The sequence below is a fragment of the Hypanus sabinus genome, chromosome 11, assembly GCF_030144855.1.
Source record: "Hypanus sabinus isolate sHypSab1 chromosome 11, sHypSab1.hap1, whole genome shotgun sequence".
In the NCBI taxonomy this organism is placed as follows: Eukaryota; Metazoa; Chordata; class Chondrichthyes; order Myliobatiformes; family Dasyatidae; genus Hypanus; species Hypanus sabinus.
The window spans coordinates 90,200,360-90,219,288 of record NC_082716.1 but is presented as its reverse complement, the minus strand read 5'-3'; the positions used below and the strand labels follow the sequence as shown (position 1 = coordinate 90,219,288).

Sequence of the window (18,929 nt, the reverse complement as noted above, 5' to 3'; positions counted from 1 at the left end):
TTTAACATCAACTCAGATTATCTGAACTTTAAGGAATAAAGGCCTGGAGTACTCATTCTCTCTGAGTGCCAAACTTGCCATCCCAAGAACAGGTCTCGTGAGTCTTTGCTACATTCCCCCCTTTACTGCATTAGGTCAAGTCTAGAACACACAGCACTGACATGAGCCTTCTCTCTGACTGTCCATCACCCAGTAAATCTCATCCTACTTTATTCTAACTTCCCTCATGCCCTATTGCTCAGTTATACCTAAGGAACATTTACAGTGGCCAATTAACTAGCAAACCTGCAGCTATTTGGGATGTAGGAGAAAACCGGAGTTTGTGGGTGAGCCTGTGCCATCACAGAATGGGTGAACTCCACACTGACTGCATTTATAGTCAGAATTAAATCCAGCTCCTTGGAGCTGCTAGTAGCTCCACTGAGCTGTCTTGTGTGGGAAGAGAAATGACAGATGAAGTTAAATGTGAAGTGTTGCATCTTGGTAGGGCAAATGCAAGGAGACAGTACACAGTTAAAGGCAAGATCCTTAACAGTGTTGCTGAGTAGAGAGACCTTGGGACCAAAGTTCATATGTCCTTGAAAGTGGCTACACAGGTCGATAGGGAGCTTATGGAATGCTTGCCTTTCTTAGCCAAGGCATTGAATTCAAAAGTCTATAAGACATGAGAGCAGGTTTAGGCTCTTTGTCCCATCGAGGATGCTCAGCCATTCAATCATGGCTGAAACATTTTCAGCCCCATTCCCCAGCCTTCTCCCCATAACCTTTGTAGTGGCCAATCAAGAACCTATCAATCTCTGCCTTAACTTCACCAAATAACCTGGCCTCCACAGCTGCATGTGGTAACAAATTCCACAAATTCACCACCCTCTAGCTAAAGAAATTACTCCACATCTCTGTTCTTAGAGATGGTATATATAATTATCTGGATAGACAGGCTCTGATTAGGAACAGTCAAAATGGATTTATGTGTGGAAGGTCATGTTCGACAAATCTTACTGAATTTTTTAAGAGGTTACTAGGAAAATTCATGAGGGTAAAGCAGTGGACATTGCCTAAATGGACTTCAGTAAGGCTTTTGACAAGGTTCCACACAGAAGGTTCAATCGTTAGGTATTAATATTGAAGTAGTAAAATGGATTCAACAGTGGCTGGATGGGAGATGCCAGAGAGTAGTGGTGGATAACTGTTTGTCAGGTTGGAGGCCGGTGACTAGTGGTGTGCCTCAGGGATCTGTACTGGGTCCAATGTTGTTTGTCATATACATTAATGATCTGGATGATGGGATGGTAAATTGGATTAGTAAATATGCAGATGATACTAAGATAGGTGGCATTGTGGATAATGAAGTAGGTTTTCAAAGCTTGCAGAGAGATTTAGGCCAGTTAGAAGAGTGAGCTGGCTACATTTTGGTAGGAATAATCAAAATTGGACATACATGGTAAAATGGTAGGGCATTGAAGAATGCAGTAGAACAGAGTGATCTAGGAATAATGGTGCATAGTTCCCTGAACATGGAATCTCATGTGGATAGGGTGGTGAAGAAAGCTTTTGGTATACTGACCTTTATAAATCAGAGCATTGAGTATAAGAGTTGGGATGTAATGTGAAAATTGTACAAGGCATTGGTGAGGCCAAATTTGGAGTACTGTGTACAGTTCTGGTCACTGAATTATAGGGAAAATATCAACAAAATAGAGAGAGTACAGAGATTTACCAGAATGTTACCTGGATTTCAGCACCTAAGTTACAGAGAAAGGTTGATCAAGTTAGGTATTTATTCTTTGGAACGTAGAATGTTGAGGGGGGACTTGATAGAGGTATTTAAAATTCTGAGGGGGATAGATAGAGTTGACGTGGATAGGTTTTTTCCATTGAGAGTAGGGGAGATTCAAACAAGAGGACATGAGTTGAGAGTGAAGGGGCAAAAGTTTAGGGGTGACACGAGGAGGATCTTCTTTACTCAGAGAGTGGTGGCTGTGTGGAATGAGCTTCCAGTAGAAGTGGTAGAGGTAGGTTCGATTTTGTCATTTAAAAAAAAAATTGGATAGGTACATGGACAGAAGGGCCAAAATGGCCTGTTTCCGTGCTGTAATTGTTATATGGTTATGTGATTAAATGGATGCCCCTCTGTACTGAGGCTGTGCCCTCCTGTCTTAGACTCCACCACCCTGGAAAACATTTTTTCCATATCTATTCTTTCTAGGCCTTTCAACATTTGAAAGGTTTCAATGAGATCCCTCCCCCTAATCCTAAATTCTAGTGAGTACAGACCCAGAGCCATCAAATGTTCCTCATATGATAACCCTTTCATTCCTGGAATCATCCTTGTGAGCTTACTCTGAACATTCTCTAAAGACAGCACATCTTTTCTTAGATGAGGGGACCAAAACTGTTCACAATACTCAAGGTGAGGCTTCACCAGTACTTTTATAAAGCCTCAGCATCACATCCTTGCTCTTGTATTCAAGGCCTCTTGAAATGAATGCTAACATTGCATTTGCCTTCCTCACCATTGACTCTACCTGCAAGTCAACTTTGAGGGTGTTCTGCACAAGAACTCCTAAGTCCCTTTGCATCTCAGATTTTTGGATTTTCTCCCTGTTTAGAAAATAGTTTATTTCTTTATTTCTACTACCAAAGTGCATGACCATGCATTTTCCAACATTATATTTCATTTGCCCATTCTCCTAATCTGTCCAAGTCTTTCTGCAGCCTACCTGTTTCCTCAGCACTACCTGCCTCTTCGTATCATCTGCAAATTTGGCAACAATCTATTCCATCATTGAAATCATTGTTATACATCATAAAGTCAAGAGGTCATGTTGCAAACTCATAAAACTCTGGTTAAGCCACTCCTGGAGAATTGCATACAGTTCTGGTCAACCCACAACAGGAAGGATGTTGAGGCTTTGGAGAGGGTGCAGAAGAGGCTTTCCAGGATGCTGCCTGGTTTAGAGGGCTGGAGAAACTTGGGTTGTTTTCTCTGGAGCAGTGGAGGTGAAAGGGAGATCTGACTGAGGTTTTCAAGATTCAAAAGTTGGGATGTAATGTTAAAATTGTACAAGGCATTGGTAAGGCCAAATTTGGAATATTGTGTGCAGTTCTGGTCACCGAATTATAGGAAAGATATCAATAAATTAGAGAGAGTGCAGAATCAATTTACTAGGATGTTACCTGGGTTTCAGCACTTAAGTTACAGAGAAAGGTTGAACAAGTTAGGTCTCTATTCATTGGAGCGTAGAAGGTTGAGGGGGGATTTGATCGCGGTATTTAAAATTTTGAGAGGGATAGATAGAGTTGACGTGAATAGGCTGTTTCCATTGAGAGTAGGGGAGATTCAAACAAGAGGACATGATTTGAGAGTTAGGGGGCAGAAGTTTAAGGGAAACACGAGGGGGTATTTCTTTACTCAGAGAGTGATAGCTGTGTGGAATGAGCTTCCTGTAGAAGTAGTAGAGGCCAGTTCAGTTGTGTCATTTAAGGTAAAATTGGATAGGTATATGGACAGGAAAGGAATGGAGGGTTATGGGCTGAGTGCGGGTAGGTGGGACTAGGTGAGATTAAGAGTTCGGCACGGACTAGGAGGGCTGAGATGGCCTGTTTCCGTGCTGTGATTGTTATATGGTTAAATAGAGTGGACAGAGTATCTGTTTCCCGGGATTGAAATGTCTACTACCCGAGGGCATACATTGAAGGCGAGAGGGGGTAGGTTCAACGGGGACGTGAAGGGTAAGATTTTTTTTCTCAAGAATGCAGTGACTGGTACGGTGATAGCAGCAAATACATGAGAGGCTTTTAAGACACTTGGGTCAACACTTGGATGTGAGGAAGATGGAGGGATATGGACATGGTGTAGGGAGGAGGGATTAGTGTTTGACTATTTTTGTTTTGCTTTTTAGCTGTTTTGGCACAACATTGTGGGCTGAATGGCTTGTTCCTGTGCTACACTGTTCTATGTTGTATCTTTTGTACTCTAGATGTGATGTCAGCAACGCCCAGTATAAAAAGAGTAGGAAATATTTACTCATTTTCAAATCTTGCAATGACAGCATCTATATTTGGTTCCTAAGTACTTCTTGTGCGAGCATGTTGGGTTTCAGTGATTGTGGGTTGGTCTACATCCTTTCCTTACTCTTTAAGACGGTTTAAAAAAATCCATCTCTTTGAATAAGCATTGGTCAATGGCATCAAGGGTCTGTGCCAAGCTATCAGATAATATTTCACTAGCACTGTTGATACAGAGCAGGTGCAAAGGCCCTCATATTGTTTGCAGCCTTCACGTGGCCAAGTGTAACGTCAGGTGAGCAAAGCTGCCGGATGCTTCCTCGCGGAAGTTCGCATTGACTTTGTGATTGGACGGCTCGTCTGCTGCAGTACCCATCATCGTGTGTAGAGGGCGTAGTCGAGCATGTCCCCGCCCAGTGAGCTGCCAATCACAGCTGGATTCGCTACGTCAACGTGATGGAGCGAGTAGCGGCGGTCGGTGTGGGTTCCTTGCTGCGGGCTGTGCGGCGGAATGTGAGCAGGTTAGCAGCCGCAACGAGACGGATGGCGAGATCATGCGTCTGCTTGTGGGCCTAACATGTCCGGTGTCGCGGCCTAACAGGAAGCATGCGTCTGTCTCCCAGTATTCTGGGCAGGAGACTTTCTTGCTTAGACATTAAATGCAAAATGTGACCCCATTAACTCTATTTTGCTAGAAAACGTAGTCGTGATCTGGGTGACGTGTTTTAAAAAGATATTTTTAAAGTCTCTGCTTTTACAACACAATTTCCTCAGATCATGCTAGCAATGGCACAGGACCCGGGCGTGTGTGTGGTCAGAAATCGCCTGCATGGAGGAACTCGGCGTGTTGAGCAGAATCCAGACAGAGGTCGTGTTCTGTTCTCGACTCGTGTTCCTCCAGCAGTTTTTTTTTGCTCCAAATTCCAGCATTTGCTGGGTGAAACTGTCCCTTTGGTCTCTCTCTCTCTCTCTCACTCACTCACACACACACACAATGCCGCTCAGAAATAACGTGTCAGCTGTGGGCCACTCTACTTAGTGGAACCTCTTTCGCTTCGGTCCAATGTTGAAAGTTTTTTTTCAAATACTTCTTTTGATCCTGTGTTGAAATTCGTGACAGGTTCCAGACATGGAACTTCTATAACACAATAATTTTTGTGGATGTTGAAAATCCAAAGCAACACAAAATGCTGGAGGAGCTCAGCAGGTCGGGAGCATCTATGGAAATGAATTTACAGTCGACGCTGTGGGTAGAGACCCTTCTTCAGAACATAGAACACAGAATAGTACAGCACAGTGCAGGCCTTTCAGCCCACAATGTTGTGCCGATCCTTAAACCCTGCCTCCCATATAATCCTCAAATTCCTCCATATACCTGTCTAGTAGTCTCTTAAATTTACCTAATGTATCTGCTTCCACCACTGACTCAGGCAGTGCATTCCACGCGCCAACCACTCAATGAATAAAAAACCTTCCTCTAATATCCCCCTTGAACTTCCCTTCCCCCAACCTTAAAGCTATATCCTCTTGTACCCTGGGGAAGAGGTGCTGGCTGTCCGTTCTATCTAATCCTCTTAATATCTTATATACAGTACCTCTATTATATCTCCTCTCATCCTCCTCCTCTCCAAAGAGTAAAGAGAGCCCTAGCTCCCTTAATCTCTGATCATAATGCATACTCTCTAAACCAGGCAGCATCCTGGTAAATCTCCTCTGTACTCTTTCCAATGCTTCCACATCCTTACTACAGTGAGGTGACCAGAACTAGACACTGTTGAGTTCTTCCAGCGTTTTGTGTGTGTTTGCTTTTTACTTCTGTTGTGAGTGTACTTGGTTCAAATTTGATTGACAAGGGCGACAACCTGTCCTCAGCTGACGATCGGTATGAAGACTCAACAGATCAAACGACATGTGTACCAGGAGATATATTTACTGGTTCCAGTTGTCCCTTCTGACCTGCCAAGTGTTTCCGGCCTTTTCTGTTTTTATTCGGATTTCCCATGTCAGTGGTTTAGGCATTTTCTTATCATTACGATAGAGAGTGAAAACAGACCTTTTACTGACAACCAAGCTCCCAATTACTCTAAACTTACCTGAGCTTATTTTATTGATTCTACTTTCCCAGTAATTACGGGTTTCAGATTAAAAGTAATATTCGTTCTCTTTGCACAGGAGGAATAATTTATTGAGGCATAATCCCAGACTGGCTGAAATTGGTACCAGCAGTGCTGCAGATTCAAAGGATTCCTACTTAGCAGTGCAGTGTACTGACCTGAAGAGGCCATTAGAGATCCAGCGATTGCCTTCAGTTGCCCTCAAACCGACTGAGGTAAATCACACCGCATGGAATGATGCAGGATATTTAAATCTTTGTTTGCACTCAGCCTACTTCAGATCCAAGAGTGAACAAATAATACTTGATTTATTAAACTTATGTTCCATGTGCTAACCAATAACATTGATTAAGAACCTAACAGCTGCTCATGTTAAGCTGCTTGTGCATTGACTGCATGTGAAATGTATCCATTGTTCCTAGGCTGAAGTGAGTGTCAGGATCTAGTGTTGAATGTATAAATTATTCATGAGGTGCATGCATAACAAAATGAAAAAAAATAATCTGTTGTATTATTTTATGGAGCTGTACTGAATGTCTCCAACAACGATCTCTCCTGCCCTTTGTGGTTAGGTGCGAGTGGATATTCATTGCTGTGGTGTGAACTTTGCTGACATTTTGATATGCCGGGGACTGTATCAGCATCGACCACGGCTCCCCTTCACTCCAGGTAAAACCAGTTTTTGCTGTGTAAGAATTGTGTATTGCTTTTATCAAACGGAATTGATGTTAGCGGTAAGATATTTAATGCTTAAGGCACACCAAGATTGGGGGCATAGTGGACAGTGAAGAAGTCTATCAAAGCTTGCAGCATGGCCCAGACTGGCTGAAAAGTAGTAGATGCTTTCGCACTACTATTAGACGTAGCTAATGCACTGAGAATGAATTTGTAGAATGCCAGCAGGATGGCTTTTCAGCTTGTGGTTGAGCCCAGTAAGGGAAAGGCAATTCTGAATTGGGTGTTGTACAATGAACTTGGTTTCACTCGGAAGCTTTTAAGTGAACTTTTAGGAGGTAGTGATCGTAATATGATAGAATTTACTCTGCTGTTTGAGGAGAAGATCAAATGTATCAGTATTAGAGCGGAGTAAAGGGAATTACAGAGGCATGAGAAAGGAGCTGGCCAAAAGTGGCTGGTGTTTCTGGGGGTGATTCTGAAGGTGTAGGAAAGATACATCCCAAAGATAAAGAAGATTCTAAAGGGAGGATGAGGCAACTGTGGCTAACAAGGGAAGTCAAAGACAGCAAAAAAGCAAAAGAGAGGAAACATAGCAAAAGATAGTGGAATTTTAGAGGATTGGGGAGTTTTTAAAAACCGGCAGAAGGCAACTAAAAAAGCCATAAAGAGACAAAAGATGAAATATGAAGTAAAGCTAGCCAATAATATAAAAGTGGATGCAAAAAGCTTTTTCAGATATATAATGAGTAAAAGAGACAAGAATGAAAAATTATGCTTGAGTGATAGTAATGGGGACAAAGAAATGATGGACAAACATAATAAGTATTTTGCATCAGTTTTCACCGTGGGAGACATGAGTATGTTAGAAAATACGTACACAACGTTGTAAGAATGTTAGAAATATGAGAGTGTCTGGGGCAGAAGTGTGACTTGTTGCTATTCCTGAGGGAAAGGTTCTTGGGAAGCTGAAAAGCTTGAAGGTAGATGTGGAGAGGATGTTTCCTCTGGTTGGGGGAATCCAGAACTAGAGGGCACAGCCTCAAAATTGAGGGGCTGTGGTGACCCACTTTCTGCGCAGGTGAACCAGCTCACAAGTAGCCAGTGCATGGGGAGAGACTTTGGTAATGGACCTCTGACGTCATTTCTGCCCGGAGAGGGCGGGTGCTAGGGATTAAATGCCAGCGCCGCGAATTTTGAACAAACTATTCTCGAAACGACTTATGTGTTGTTGTCTCTAGCACTGTACATCGCTACAGGGCGTCCTTTTTGAACAGAAGTAAGGAGGAGTTTTTTTGGCCGGGGAGTTGTGAATCTGTAGAATGCTCTGCCACAGGCTGTAGTGGAAACTTAAGTCCATGGGTATATTCAAAGCGGATGTTGATGAATTCCTGATTGGTTGGACCATCAAGGTGTATGGGGTTGAATGGGATCTGGGATCAGCCATGATGAAATGGTGGAGTGAACTTGATGGGCTGAATGGACTAATTCTGCTCTGATGTCTTATGGTCTTAAGGTAGATGGACTAAACCTCAGGGTTCTGAAAGAGGTAGCTGAAGAGACTGAGGAGGCATTAGTAATAATCTTACAAGAATCATTAGATTCTGGAATGGTTTCTGAGAACTGGAAAATTAGAACTATCACTCCACTCTTTAAGAAGGAAGGGAGGCAGAAGAAATGAAATTATAGGCCAGTTAGCCTGACTTCGGTGATTGGGAAGATGTTAGAGTATTTTATTAAGGATGAGGTTTTGGGGTACTTGAAGGCACAAGATAAAATAGGCCAAAGTCAGCGTGGTTTTCAGCTTTTTGCCTAACTTCCTATATTTGCTCGTCATGACCGCCTCCCTTTTACTACCTGTCATTAGGACTTGTATGTACCATGACTTCTGACTGTTCACCTTCCCCCTTTAGAAATCTTGCTTGATAAAGCTGTTGGAATTCTTTGAGGAAATAACAGGCAGGGTAGATAAGGGGAGGCAGTAGATGTTGTATACTTTGGTTTTCAGGAGGTCTTTGACAGGGTGCCACACGCGAGGCTGCTTAACAAGATAAGAGCTTGTGGTACTACTGAAAAGGTAGAAGCTTGGATGGATGATTGGCTGACTGGCAGGAGACAAAGAATCGGAACAAAGGGGGCGTTTCCTGTTTGGCTGTCAGTGACTAGTGGTGTGCTGCAGGGGTCGGTGTTGGGTCGCATCTTTTTATATGTCAATGATTTAGGTAAAGGAGTTGATGGCTGTGGCCAGTTTTGTGGATGATACAAAGGTGGCAGGTTGTGTTGGGGAAGTAAGGAGTTTGCAGAAGGACTTTGACGGATTTGGGGTATGGGCAAAGAAGTGGCAGATGGAATATAATGTAATGAAGTGCATGGTCATGCAGTTTGGCAGAAGGAATAAAGATGTGGACTATTTTCTAAATGGGGAGAAAATCCAATATTCAGAGGTACAGAGGGATGTGGGAGTCCTTGTGCAGGATACCCTAAAGCTTTTGTATGTCAATCCTTTTTTCTGGCATGGACCAGTACCATGAAGCAACAGGTTAAGTTGGGAACCCCTGCTGTAAAGGTTAACTTGCAGGTTGAGTCTGTAAGACCATAAGATACTTGAGTAGAATTAGGCCATTTGGCCCATTGGGTCTGCTCCACCATTTCACCATGGCTGATCCATTTTCCTCTCAGTCACAATCTCTTGCTTTCTCGCTGAAACACTTCATGCCCTGATTAATCAAGAATCTATCAACCTCTGCCTTAAATATACTTAATGACTTGGCCTCCACAGCCACCTGTGGCAACTAATTCCACAGGTTCACCACACTCTGGCTTAAAGAAACTCCTCCTCATCACTCTTCTAAGTGGATGGCCCTCTATTCTGAGACTGTATCCTCTCGCCATAGGAAATATCCTTTCCACATCCATTCTATCAAGGCTTTTCAACATTCGATAATTTTTAATGAAATTCCCCCCTTATGTTTTTGAATTCCAGTAAGTACAGGCCCAGAGCCATCAAACCTCCTCATATGACAAGCCTTTCAATCCCAGAATTATTTTCATGAACCACCTTTGAACTTTTTCCAACATCAGCATATCTTTTCTTAGATAAGGGCCTCAAAACTGCTCACAGTACTCCCAAGTTGAGCCTCACCAGTGCCTTATAAAGCCTCAACATTATATCCTTGCACTTATATTCTAGTCCTCTCGAAATGAATGCTAACATTACATTTACCTTCCTCACTACTGACTCAACCTGCAAATTAACCTTTAGAAAATCCTGCACAGACTAAGTCCCTTTGTACCTCAATTTTTTAAAACTTTCTCTTCATTTAAAAAAGTCTATGCTTCCATCTACCAAAGTGGATGACCATAGACTTCCTGACACTATATTCCATTTACCACTTCTTTGCCCATTCTTCTAATCTGTCTGCAGCTTCTCTGCTTCTTCAAAACTACCTCCCCCTCTACCTGTCTTCCTATCATCCACAAACGAGGCCACAAAGCCACCAATTCCAACATCCAAATCATTGGCATATACTGTAACATAAAAAGAAGTGGCCCCAACACAGACCCTTGTGGAACACCAAAAGTGCCAGCCAGCAGGAAAAGGGACCCTATATTCCCACTCTTTGCTTCCTGCCAATCAGCCAATGTTCTATCCATGCTAGTATCTTTACTGTAATACTATGGGTGCTAAACTTGTTAACAGCCTCGTGTGGCTCCTTGTCAAAGGTATTCTGAAAATCCAAGTACACAACATCAACCGATGCTCCTTTGTCTATCCTGCTTGTTATTTCTTTTAAAAAATTCCTCCAGATTGGGTGAGGAAGACAATGCAGTATTGGCCTTCATTATGAGAGGACTAGAATACAAAAGCAAGGATTGATGCTGAGGCTTTATAAGGCATTGGTCAGTCCGCATTTCGAGTATTGTGAGCTGTTTTGGTGCCTTTATCTAAGAAAACTTGCTGGCATTAGAGAGGGTCCAGAGGAGGTTCACAAGATGATCCCAGAGATGAAAGGGTTAACGTATGATTGAAACTCTGAGTGATGCCACAAAACAACCTCTACGTCAATGCCAGCAAGACGAAGGAGCTGAATATTGATTTCAGGAGGAAGAAACCAGAAGCCATGAGCCAGTCCTCATCAGGGGATCAAAGGTGGAGAGTGTCAGCAACTTTAAATTCCTCAGTATTATCTTTTCTGAGAATCTGTCCTGGGCCCAGCATGTAAGTGTAATTATGAAAAAAGCACAGCCATGCTCCTACTTAGGAGTTTGCAGAGATTAGGCAGGATATCTAAAACTTTGACAAATGTCTATAGGTATATTATTAGGTATAGGTATATATAGGGGTATATTGACTGGCTGCATCACAGCCAGGTATGGAAACACCAATGTTCTTGAATGGCAAATCCTACAAAAAACAGTGGATATGGCCCAGTCCATCATGAGTAAAGTCCTCCCATCGTTGAGCATATCTGCAAGGAGAGCTTTTGCAGGAAAGGGACCCCCACCATCTAAGTTATGCTCTCTTCTTGCTGCTACCATCAGAAGCCTCAGGACTCACAGACCAGGTTCAGGGACAGTTATTACTCCTGAACCATCAGGCTTTTGAACCAATGGAGATATCTTCACTCTTGTTCTCAATATTTATTGCTTAATGATTTTTTTTTGCTATTTGCACAACTGATTCTATTATGGTTATTATATTATTGTGGATTTATGTGCATACCCACAAGAAAATGAATCTCAGGGTTATATATGGAGATTCATATGTATTTTGATAATAAATTAACTTTGAAGTTTAAATTTTGAGTATTTGCTACCTCCTGGGGCTGTTCTCGATGGAGTTTAGAAGAATGGGGAGGGGGAATCTCATTGCAACCTATCGAATATTGAAAAGTCTAGATGAAGTGGATGTAGAGAGGATGTTTCCTAATAGTAAGAAAGTTTAGAACCAGAGGGCACAGCCTCAGAATTGAGGGACATCCATTTAGAACAGAGATGAGGAAATATTTCTTTAACCACAGGGTGGTGGATCACTGGAATTCATTGCCACAGACGCTGTGCAGGCAAAGACATTGGGTATATTTAAGGCAGAGGTTGATATGTTCTTGATTAATCAGGGCATCAGAGGTTATGGGGAGAAAGCAAGAAAATGGGATCAAGAGGGATAATAAATCAGCCATGATGAAATGGTGGAGCAGACGTGATGGGCTGAAAAGCCTAATTCTACTCCCATGACATGATCTTATTGACAGGACAAACTAGGATAGACTTACGTAATGAAAAGTAGAGTGCTGAGGTGTATAGTCGAACTAAGGGATCTCGAAATACATATCAATAATTACATGAAAGTAGTGTCGAACTTCTGGTAAGATGGCGATCGCTTAGTCGCTTCAAACTTTCGCTCCGTTACATTTCTTACCTTTGCACTGTGTATCTCCCTTTTTAAATCTTAGTTCATTAATTTATCTGTTTTTCTTATCTGCCTGCGAATACGTCTATCTTACAATGACTACAAAGATTCCTAAATCTGGGAAAAAAGAAGTCCACGTCTCTGTCTGCTGATATTCTCTCTATCCTGGAACAGAATCGACAGGACATTCTATCTGATATCAAGACTGGATTTAGAGCCTCTAATAGTCAGCTGGAATCAAAAGTGGACCAGATTAACCCCAGAGTTGATGATCAAGCCAAACATTTATCTCGCATCAACCTAAACTCCGAAGATTTAAAATGCTGCGTTCAGCAGCTGGAAACTCTTTGCTCTAATTTAACGGAGCAAAACAGCAAACTTACCTCCAAAATGGTGGATCTTGAAAATCGGAGCAGGCGCTGCAATCTGCGAATTCTCAGTTTGCCAGAGGCCACTGAAATGGGTTCTTCCATTGAATTTTTCTCTTCTTTCCTTTGTGAGATTTTCCGGAAAGAATTTCTTCCGACTCCACCCGACCTAGAAAGAGCCCACAGAGTTTATGTCCCTCGAGCTGTTTTAGGCTCTAGAGCACGGCCAGTTACCCTGTGTTTTCATCGATATCAGGTAAAAAACCATCTGATTATGGAGGCACGCCGGAGAGGCACTCTGACTTTTCGAAATAATACCATTCGTATCGTGGAAGACTATGCTCCCCAGGTTCTGAAGATGCGTGCCAAGTACAAAGGCATTATGAAGGAACTCTTCAATCGTGGATTCGAACCTTCTCTTCGCAATCCCGCCGATCTTTGAATTTCGCTTACTACTGGGGATTATAAGTGGTTTAAGTCAGTTAGGGAGGCTGAGATGTTTGTCGAAGGTCTCTCAACCATCTTGACTTCTTCGGACCTGGTTTGACTTTCCAAAATGGCTGATAAGTACTTTTTGAAAATAAAGTCCTTTTTGTGAACTCAGATTCTATTTGAGTAATTTAGTCCTTAACTACTGAGAATCCAAAGGGTTTTAGTCGGTCTCTCCTTGGACTTGGTGTGATTTTCTTTAATTAAATAAATTTAAATAAAATGCTTTCCTGTGGACTCAGATTTCATCTGTATAATTTAGTTTACTTTTGAATAACTTTAACTATAGAGAACTACAGTTGGTCTTAGCTTATTTGGGAGATTTAAGAGTTTTTATTGAAGGTCTCCCTGTCAATTTATTGTATAAGACCTGCTTTTTTTTAAAATGGCTGTTATGTACTTTCTTTATATATAAAATTTCCCCTTTTTTTTCCCCCTTTGTTTTTTTCCTCCTAAATTTACCTTTGTTTTTCAATTTTTTCATAGTTTCTCGCGGGTAGATTATCTCTCAATTATTTTTTTGTATTAAGTTTTATATTCTTTCTGATGAAGTTGTTTCTATTTGTAATTCTGATTTGTAGTGCATAAATTAGCTAGTCTTTGCTATATTATTTATACGGAGCTTATGTTAATGTTACGGAACTGGAAATTGGTTTTTGGGGTGTCCTTTCTCTTGTAGAGCTAGCTGCTTTTCTGGGTAGCCATCTAGTTTTGGGTTTTGAGGGTGTGGTGGATTCTCCAGTACCAACACTATCTATTGTTTTTTTCTCTTTGTTATTCAGGACTTGTCTGTGTCCTGATTTTATTGATTTGTGTTTATATTCTTGCTTCCAAACTGTTATTGCATTGTTTGACCTTATATATGCCTACTACCTTTTACGTTTTAATAAATGATAATGGTTAGTTCATTGAAATTTGTGAGCTGGCATGTAAAGGGATTGAATCATCCTGTTAAAAGAAGGAAGGTCTTCTCCCATATTAAGCAACTTAAAGCTGACATTGCCTTCCTCCAAGAAACTCGTATTCGTAGTTTCGATAATTCTCGGTTTATGTCAAGGTGGGTGGGTCAGCATTTTCATTCATCCTTCCCGGCCAAAGCTAGGGGGTTTCTATTCTTATCAACTCAGATGTTTCTTTTGAACTGATAAGATATCTGATACAAATGGCCGCTTTATTATTGTTTCTGACAAATTATATAATACTAAAGTAGTACTAGCTAATCTGTATGCTCGCAATTTTGACGATGTTAACTTTTTTGAACGCTTTTTTTCCTTATTACCAGATCTGAATCTATATTCTGTCATACTGGGTGGCGACTTTAATTGCTGGTTAGACCCAGCTTTGGATCGATTGTCCTCTGTCCCTAGATTACCTACTAAATCTGCTTTAGCTAGTCATTCCTTTCTTTCTAATTATGGTATCTCCGATATATGGCGTTTCCTTCATCCTACTGAGAGAGGTTTTTTTTCACATGTCCATCATACCTTCACTATTAACTTTTTTTAATTTTTAATTGATAATCAACTTATTTCAGTTGTTCACTCTTGTGATTATCAGAGTATACTGATTTCTGATCATGCCCCAGTCACCTTGTCTCTAAATCTTCCTGGTCTCCCTCAGAGGAATAAACATTGGCATTTTAACCCGACTTTATTATCTGATGATGACTTTGTAAAATTTATTAAGGATCAGATAATTTTTTTCCTAAACACCAATACGTCATCTGAAATTTCATCCCGGATTGTCTGGGATGCTATGAAAGCATATTTGAGGGGTCAAATAATTTCATATACAGTGAATCTTAATAGAAAGTCCAGTTCAGAGCAAACAGATTTGATTAATCAGATTAAAGTATTAGATCAACTATATGCTCAGACTAAAAACCCCGAATTATACAAGAAGCATGTAGAACTCCAAACTAAATTTGACCTTCTCTTTACTCAACCAGTTGAATGTCAACTTCTTGAAAGTAAGAGTCGCTTTTATATACACGGTGACAAATCTGGTAAGTTCCTAGTTAATCAGTTGAGACGCTCTAAAGCTAAACAACATATTACAAAGATTTGGAAGGAGAATGGGGATATTACATCAAATCACTCAGAAATTAATGACTCATTTAAGAATTTTTATTCTCGGCTTTATTTCTCCAAATCCCTGAATGATAATATTTCTGTTGACCTTTTTTTAAATAGCTTGAATATCCATTCGCTTTCATCTGATTCCAAAGCAAAACTTAATGAGCCTATATCACTTGAAGAAGTATCTTTTGCTATTTCTGGACTGTCGGCAGGCAAATCTCCCGGACCTGATGGGTTCCCCATAGAACTCTATAAATCATTCTCTTCACTTTTCTCATCTCAGCTACTCTCGGTACTATCTGATTCGTTTAACTATGGTAAATTGCCAGCTTTATTTAATGAGGCATGTATTATCCTTTTATTCAAAAAGGGCAAAGATCCAACAGAGTGCTCCTCTTACAGGCCAATTTCTTTGCTTACTGTTGATGTTAAAATTTTGGCCAAAGTTTTGGCCCATAGATTAGAAAATGTTATACCCTCTATGATTTCTGATGATCAAACTGGTTTTAATAAAAATCGTCTTCCTTTTTTTAATATACGGCGTTTATTTAATATTTTATACTCGCCTTCAATTGGGACTCCTGAATGCGTTATTTCTCTTGATGCGGAGAAAGCGTTTGATTGTATAGAGTGGAATTACCTTTTTGCAGTTTTAGAAAAATTTGACCTCAGTCAAAGTTTTATCTCTTGGATCAAATTGCTATATTTATGTCCTACCACTTCTGTTCTGACTAATTCTCAGCAGTCCCACTCGTTTAGCCTTAAACGTGGTACCCGTCAAGGATGCCCCTTAAGACCCTTTCTTTTTGATTTGGCTGTAGAGCCTCTGGTGATTGCATTTTGAAACTGTCCTGAATTGACGGGGATCTGGAGGGGGGGTGTTGAGCATAAAGTTTCTCTTTACGCTGACGATTTACTACTTTTTCTTTCAAATCCATCCACAGCCTTACCTCCAATGTTTTCTCTTCTTGATCAATTTAGCCAGTTGTCTGGCCATAAACTTAATCTTCATAAGAGTGAAATTTTTCCAATTAATAAAGAAGCACAAGCATTAGTATTTCGCGACCTCCCCTTTAAAGTAGTTGATAATCAATTTACCTATCTTGGTATTACAGTTACAAGGAATTTTAAGGATCTTTTTCATGAAAATTTTGCCAATCTTTTGCATTCTACAAAACATTCTATGTCATTGGTAGGTAGTGTTAATGTTATTAAAATGTATATTCTCCCTAAATTTTTATACTTATTTCAATCTATTCCAATTTTTATTTATAAAACCTTTTTTGATTACTTAGACTCTATTATTTTGTCCTATTTGTGGAAGGGTAAGCATTTTAGAATTAATAAAGCTTCAGAAATCTAAAAAAGAAGGCGGCATGTCCTTACCTAATTTTCGTTTATATTATTGGGCAGCTAACATTCGTTGCCTTACCTTCGGGTCTTTTTTCATAGCCAGTCTGACTGCCCTAAATGGGTGGCAATGGAGCTGAATTCCACTAAGGATCTCTCTATTTCTGCACTTCATGGATCTGCACTCCCTGGATCGCACTCCCTAGTAGTTTGCCTAGATTAATTGTTAATCCTCTTGTTAGACACACTCTGCGAATATGGGCCCTGTTTAGGAAATTTAATGGTTTCTATGGTTTTTCCCTTTCTAGTCCTATTTTACATAATCATCTTTTTTTTTACCTTCTATGCACGATTCAACATTCTATGATTGGTATAGAAAGGGCATTAGGTATTTTGAAGATCTTTTCATTGACAATTGTTTGGCATCTTTTCAACAACTTTCTGCTAAGTTTAATCTACCTAATGCCCATTTCTTTAGATACCTCCAAATTAGACACTTCATTAATCCTTTATTACCCAACTTTCCAGAGGTGCCCGACTTGTTTCTTTCTATTAATCCATTGGGTAAAGGCTTAATATCTTTTATTCATGATAGATTAGTACTCTTTGGATAAAATCAGAATGGCTTGGGAGCATGACTTAAATATTCCCTTATCTGATGTGGTTTGGGACTCGATTCACAAGTCAGTTAACTCATCTTCTCTTTGAGCTCGCCATTGTCTTTTACAGTTTAAGATTGTCCATTGGGCTCATATGTCCAAATCTAAATTGTCTCGATTTTACCCGAATATTAGTCCGGTTTGTGATAAATGCAAAAGTGGCGAGGCTTCTCTCATTCATATGTACTGGACCTGTCCTAGTCTAGAGAAATTTTGGAGAGATGTTTTCCTGACTTTATCTCATATTCTGAATTGCCACTTAGAACCTAACCCTCTGATTGCTCTTTTTGGTTCCTTGGGTGAGATGGATATACATTTGAGCTCGTCTAAATGTTGAACATTATCTTTTGCTTCTCTTCTGGCTGGATGTCTAATTCTTCTTAGATAGAGAGATGTTTCCCCACCCACGCACACTCAATGGCTCAATGATATTATGTCCTGTTTAGACCTTGAAAAAATTCACTACTCAATTCTTAATTCGGACATAAAGTTTCATAGGGTCTGGGGACCTTTTATAGAATATTTTCATAACCTTTCTTTTAATTAAGTTTCCTTTTCAGTCCCTTACTTTCAGCTTTTTTTTGGTAGTAGGCATTCTTATCTTCAGTTTTTACTTGTATTTACAGTTTTGGGGGTTTGGATGTTCTGATTTATATCTCCTACATTTTGCTGTGGTTGGTCTGGAGTTTTTTTTTCTTTGCGGGGGTGGGGGAGCCACTAATTTTTTCAATTATTATTGTGAATTATATTATTATATGTTTATCTTGCACTGTATTAATTTTCTATCTTGTTTTTGGGGTTTTTTTTTGCTGTGGTGGTGCATTTAAAAAATTTTTTTAAAAAAGGAAGTAGTGTCACTGGTAGATAATCATAAAGAAAGCTTTTGACACATTGGCTGTTGTAACTCAGATCATTGATTTCAGGAGTTGAGATATTATGTTGAAGATGCATAAGACATTGGTGAGGCCAAATATGGAGGATTGTGTGTAGGTCTGGTTACTTACATACAGGAAAGATATCAAGAAGCTTGAAAGAATGCAAAGAACATTTACAAGGATGTTGCCAGGACTAGAGGACCTGAGTTACAGGGGAATGTTAAATAGTTAGCACCTTTCAAAGTTATACAAAATTATGACAGGTCTAGACAGGGTAAATGATTGAATGGCGGAGCAGACTCGATGGGCCAAATGGCCTATTTTCTCCTATATCTTATGGTGTTATGGTGATCTCAGACAAACTGTGTGACAAAACTGTGTGCCATGATCGAGAGTGGTGATTAGTGGCGAGACAGTGCAAAGTATTGTCAATAAGGAGGATGTCACCAAGAGCAGCATGTACCTAAGAACACACACAAAATGCTGGTGGAACACAGCAGGCCAGGCAGCATCTATAAGGAGAAGCACTGTTGACATTTCGGGCCGAGACCCTTCGTCAGGACTAACTGAAAGGAGAGATACTAAGAGATTTGAAAGTAGTGGGGGGAGGAGGAAATGCGAAATGATAGGAGAAGACCGGAGGGGGTGGGATGAAGCTAAGAGCTGAAAAGGTGATTGGCGAAAGTGATACAGAGCTGGAGAAGGGAAAGAATCATGGGACGGGAGGCCTCGGGAGAAAGAAAGGGGGAGGGGGGAGTACCAGAGAGAGATGGAGAACAGGCAGAGTGATGGGCAGAGAGAGAGAAAAAAACTAAATATGTCTGGGATGTGGTAAGAAGGGGAAGTGGTAATGGAAATTAGAGAAGTCAATGTTCATGCCATCAGGTTGGAGGCTACCCAGCC

General features: G+C 40.5%; 1 protein-coding gene across 3 annotated transcripts in view; it reads left to right on the top strand.

The window, feature by feature from the left end:
* The first annotated feature begins 4,411 nt into the window (after positions 1-4,411).
* Positions 4,412-18,929, top strand: part of LOC132402188 (quinone oxidoreductase-like protein 2) — a 55,270-nt gene continuing 40,752 nt past the window's right edge. For all 3 annotated transcript variants that reach the window (XM_059984887.1, XM_059984888.1, XM_059984886.1), the window contains exons 1-3: positions 4,412-4,529; positions 6,181-6,337; positions 6,695-6,791. In XM_059984887.1, the coding sequence (XP_059840870.1) occupies positions 4,465-4,529; positions 6,181-6,337; positions 6,695-6,791 (319 nt within the window). In that variant the 5' untranslated portion in view covers positions 4,412-4,464. The remainder of the gene's footprint in view (positions 4,530-6,180; positions 6,338-6,694; positions 6,792-18,929) is intronic.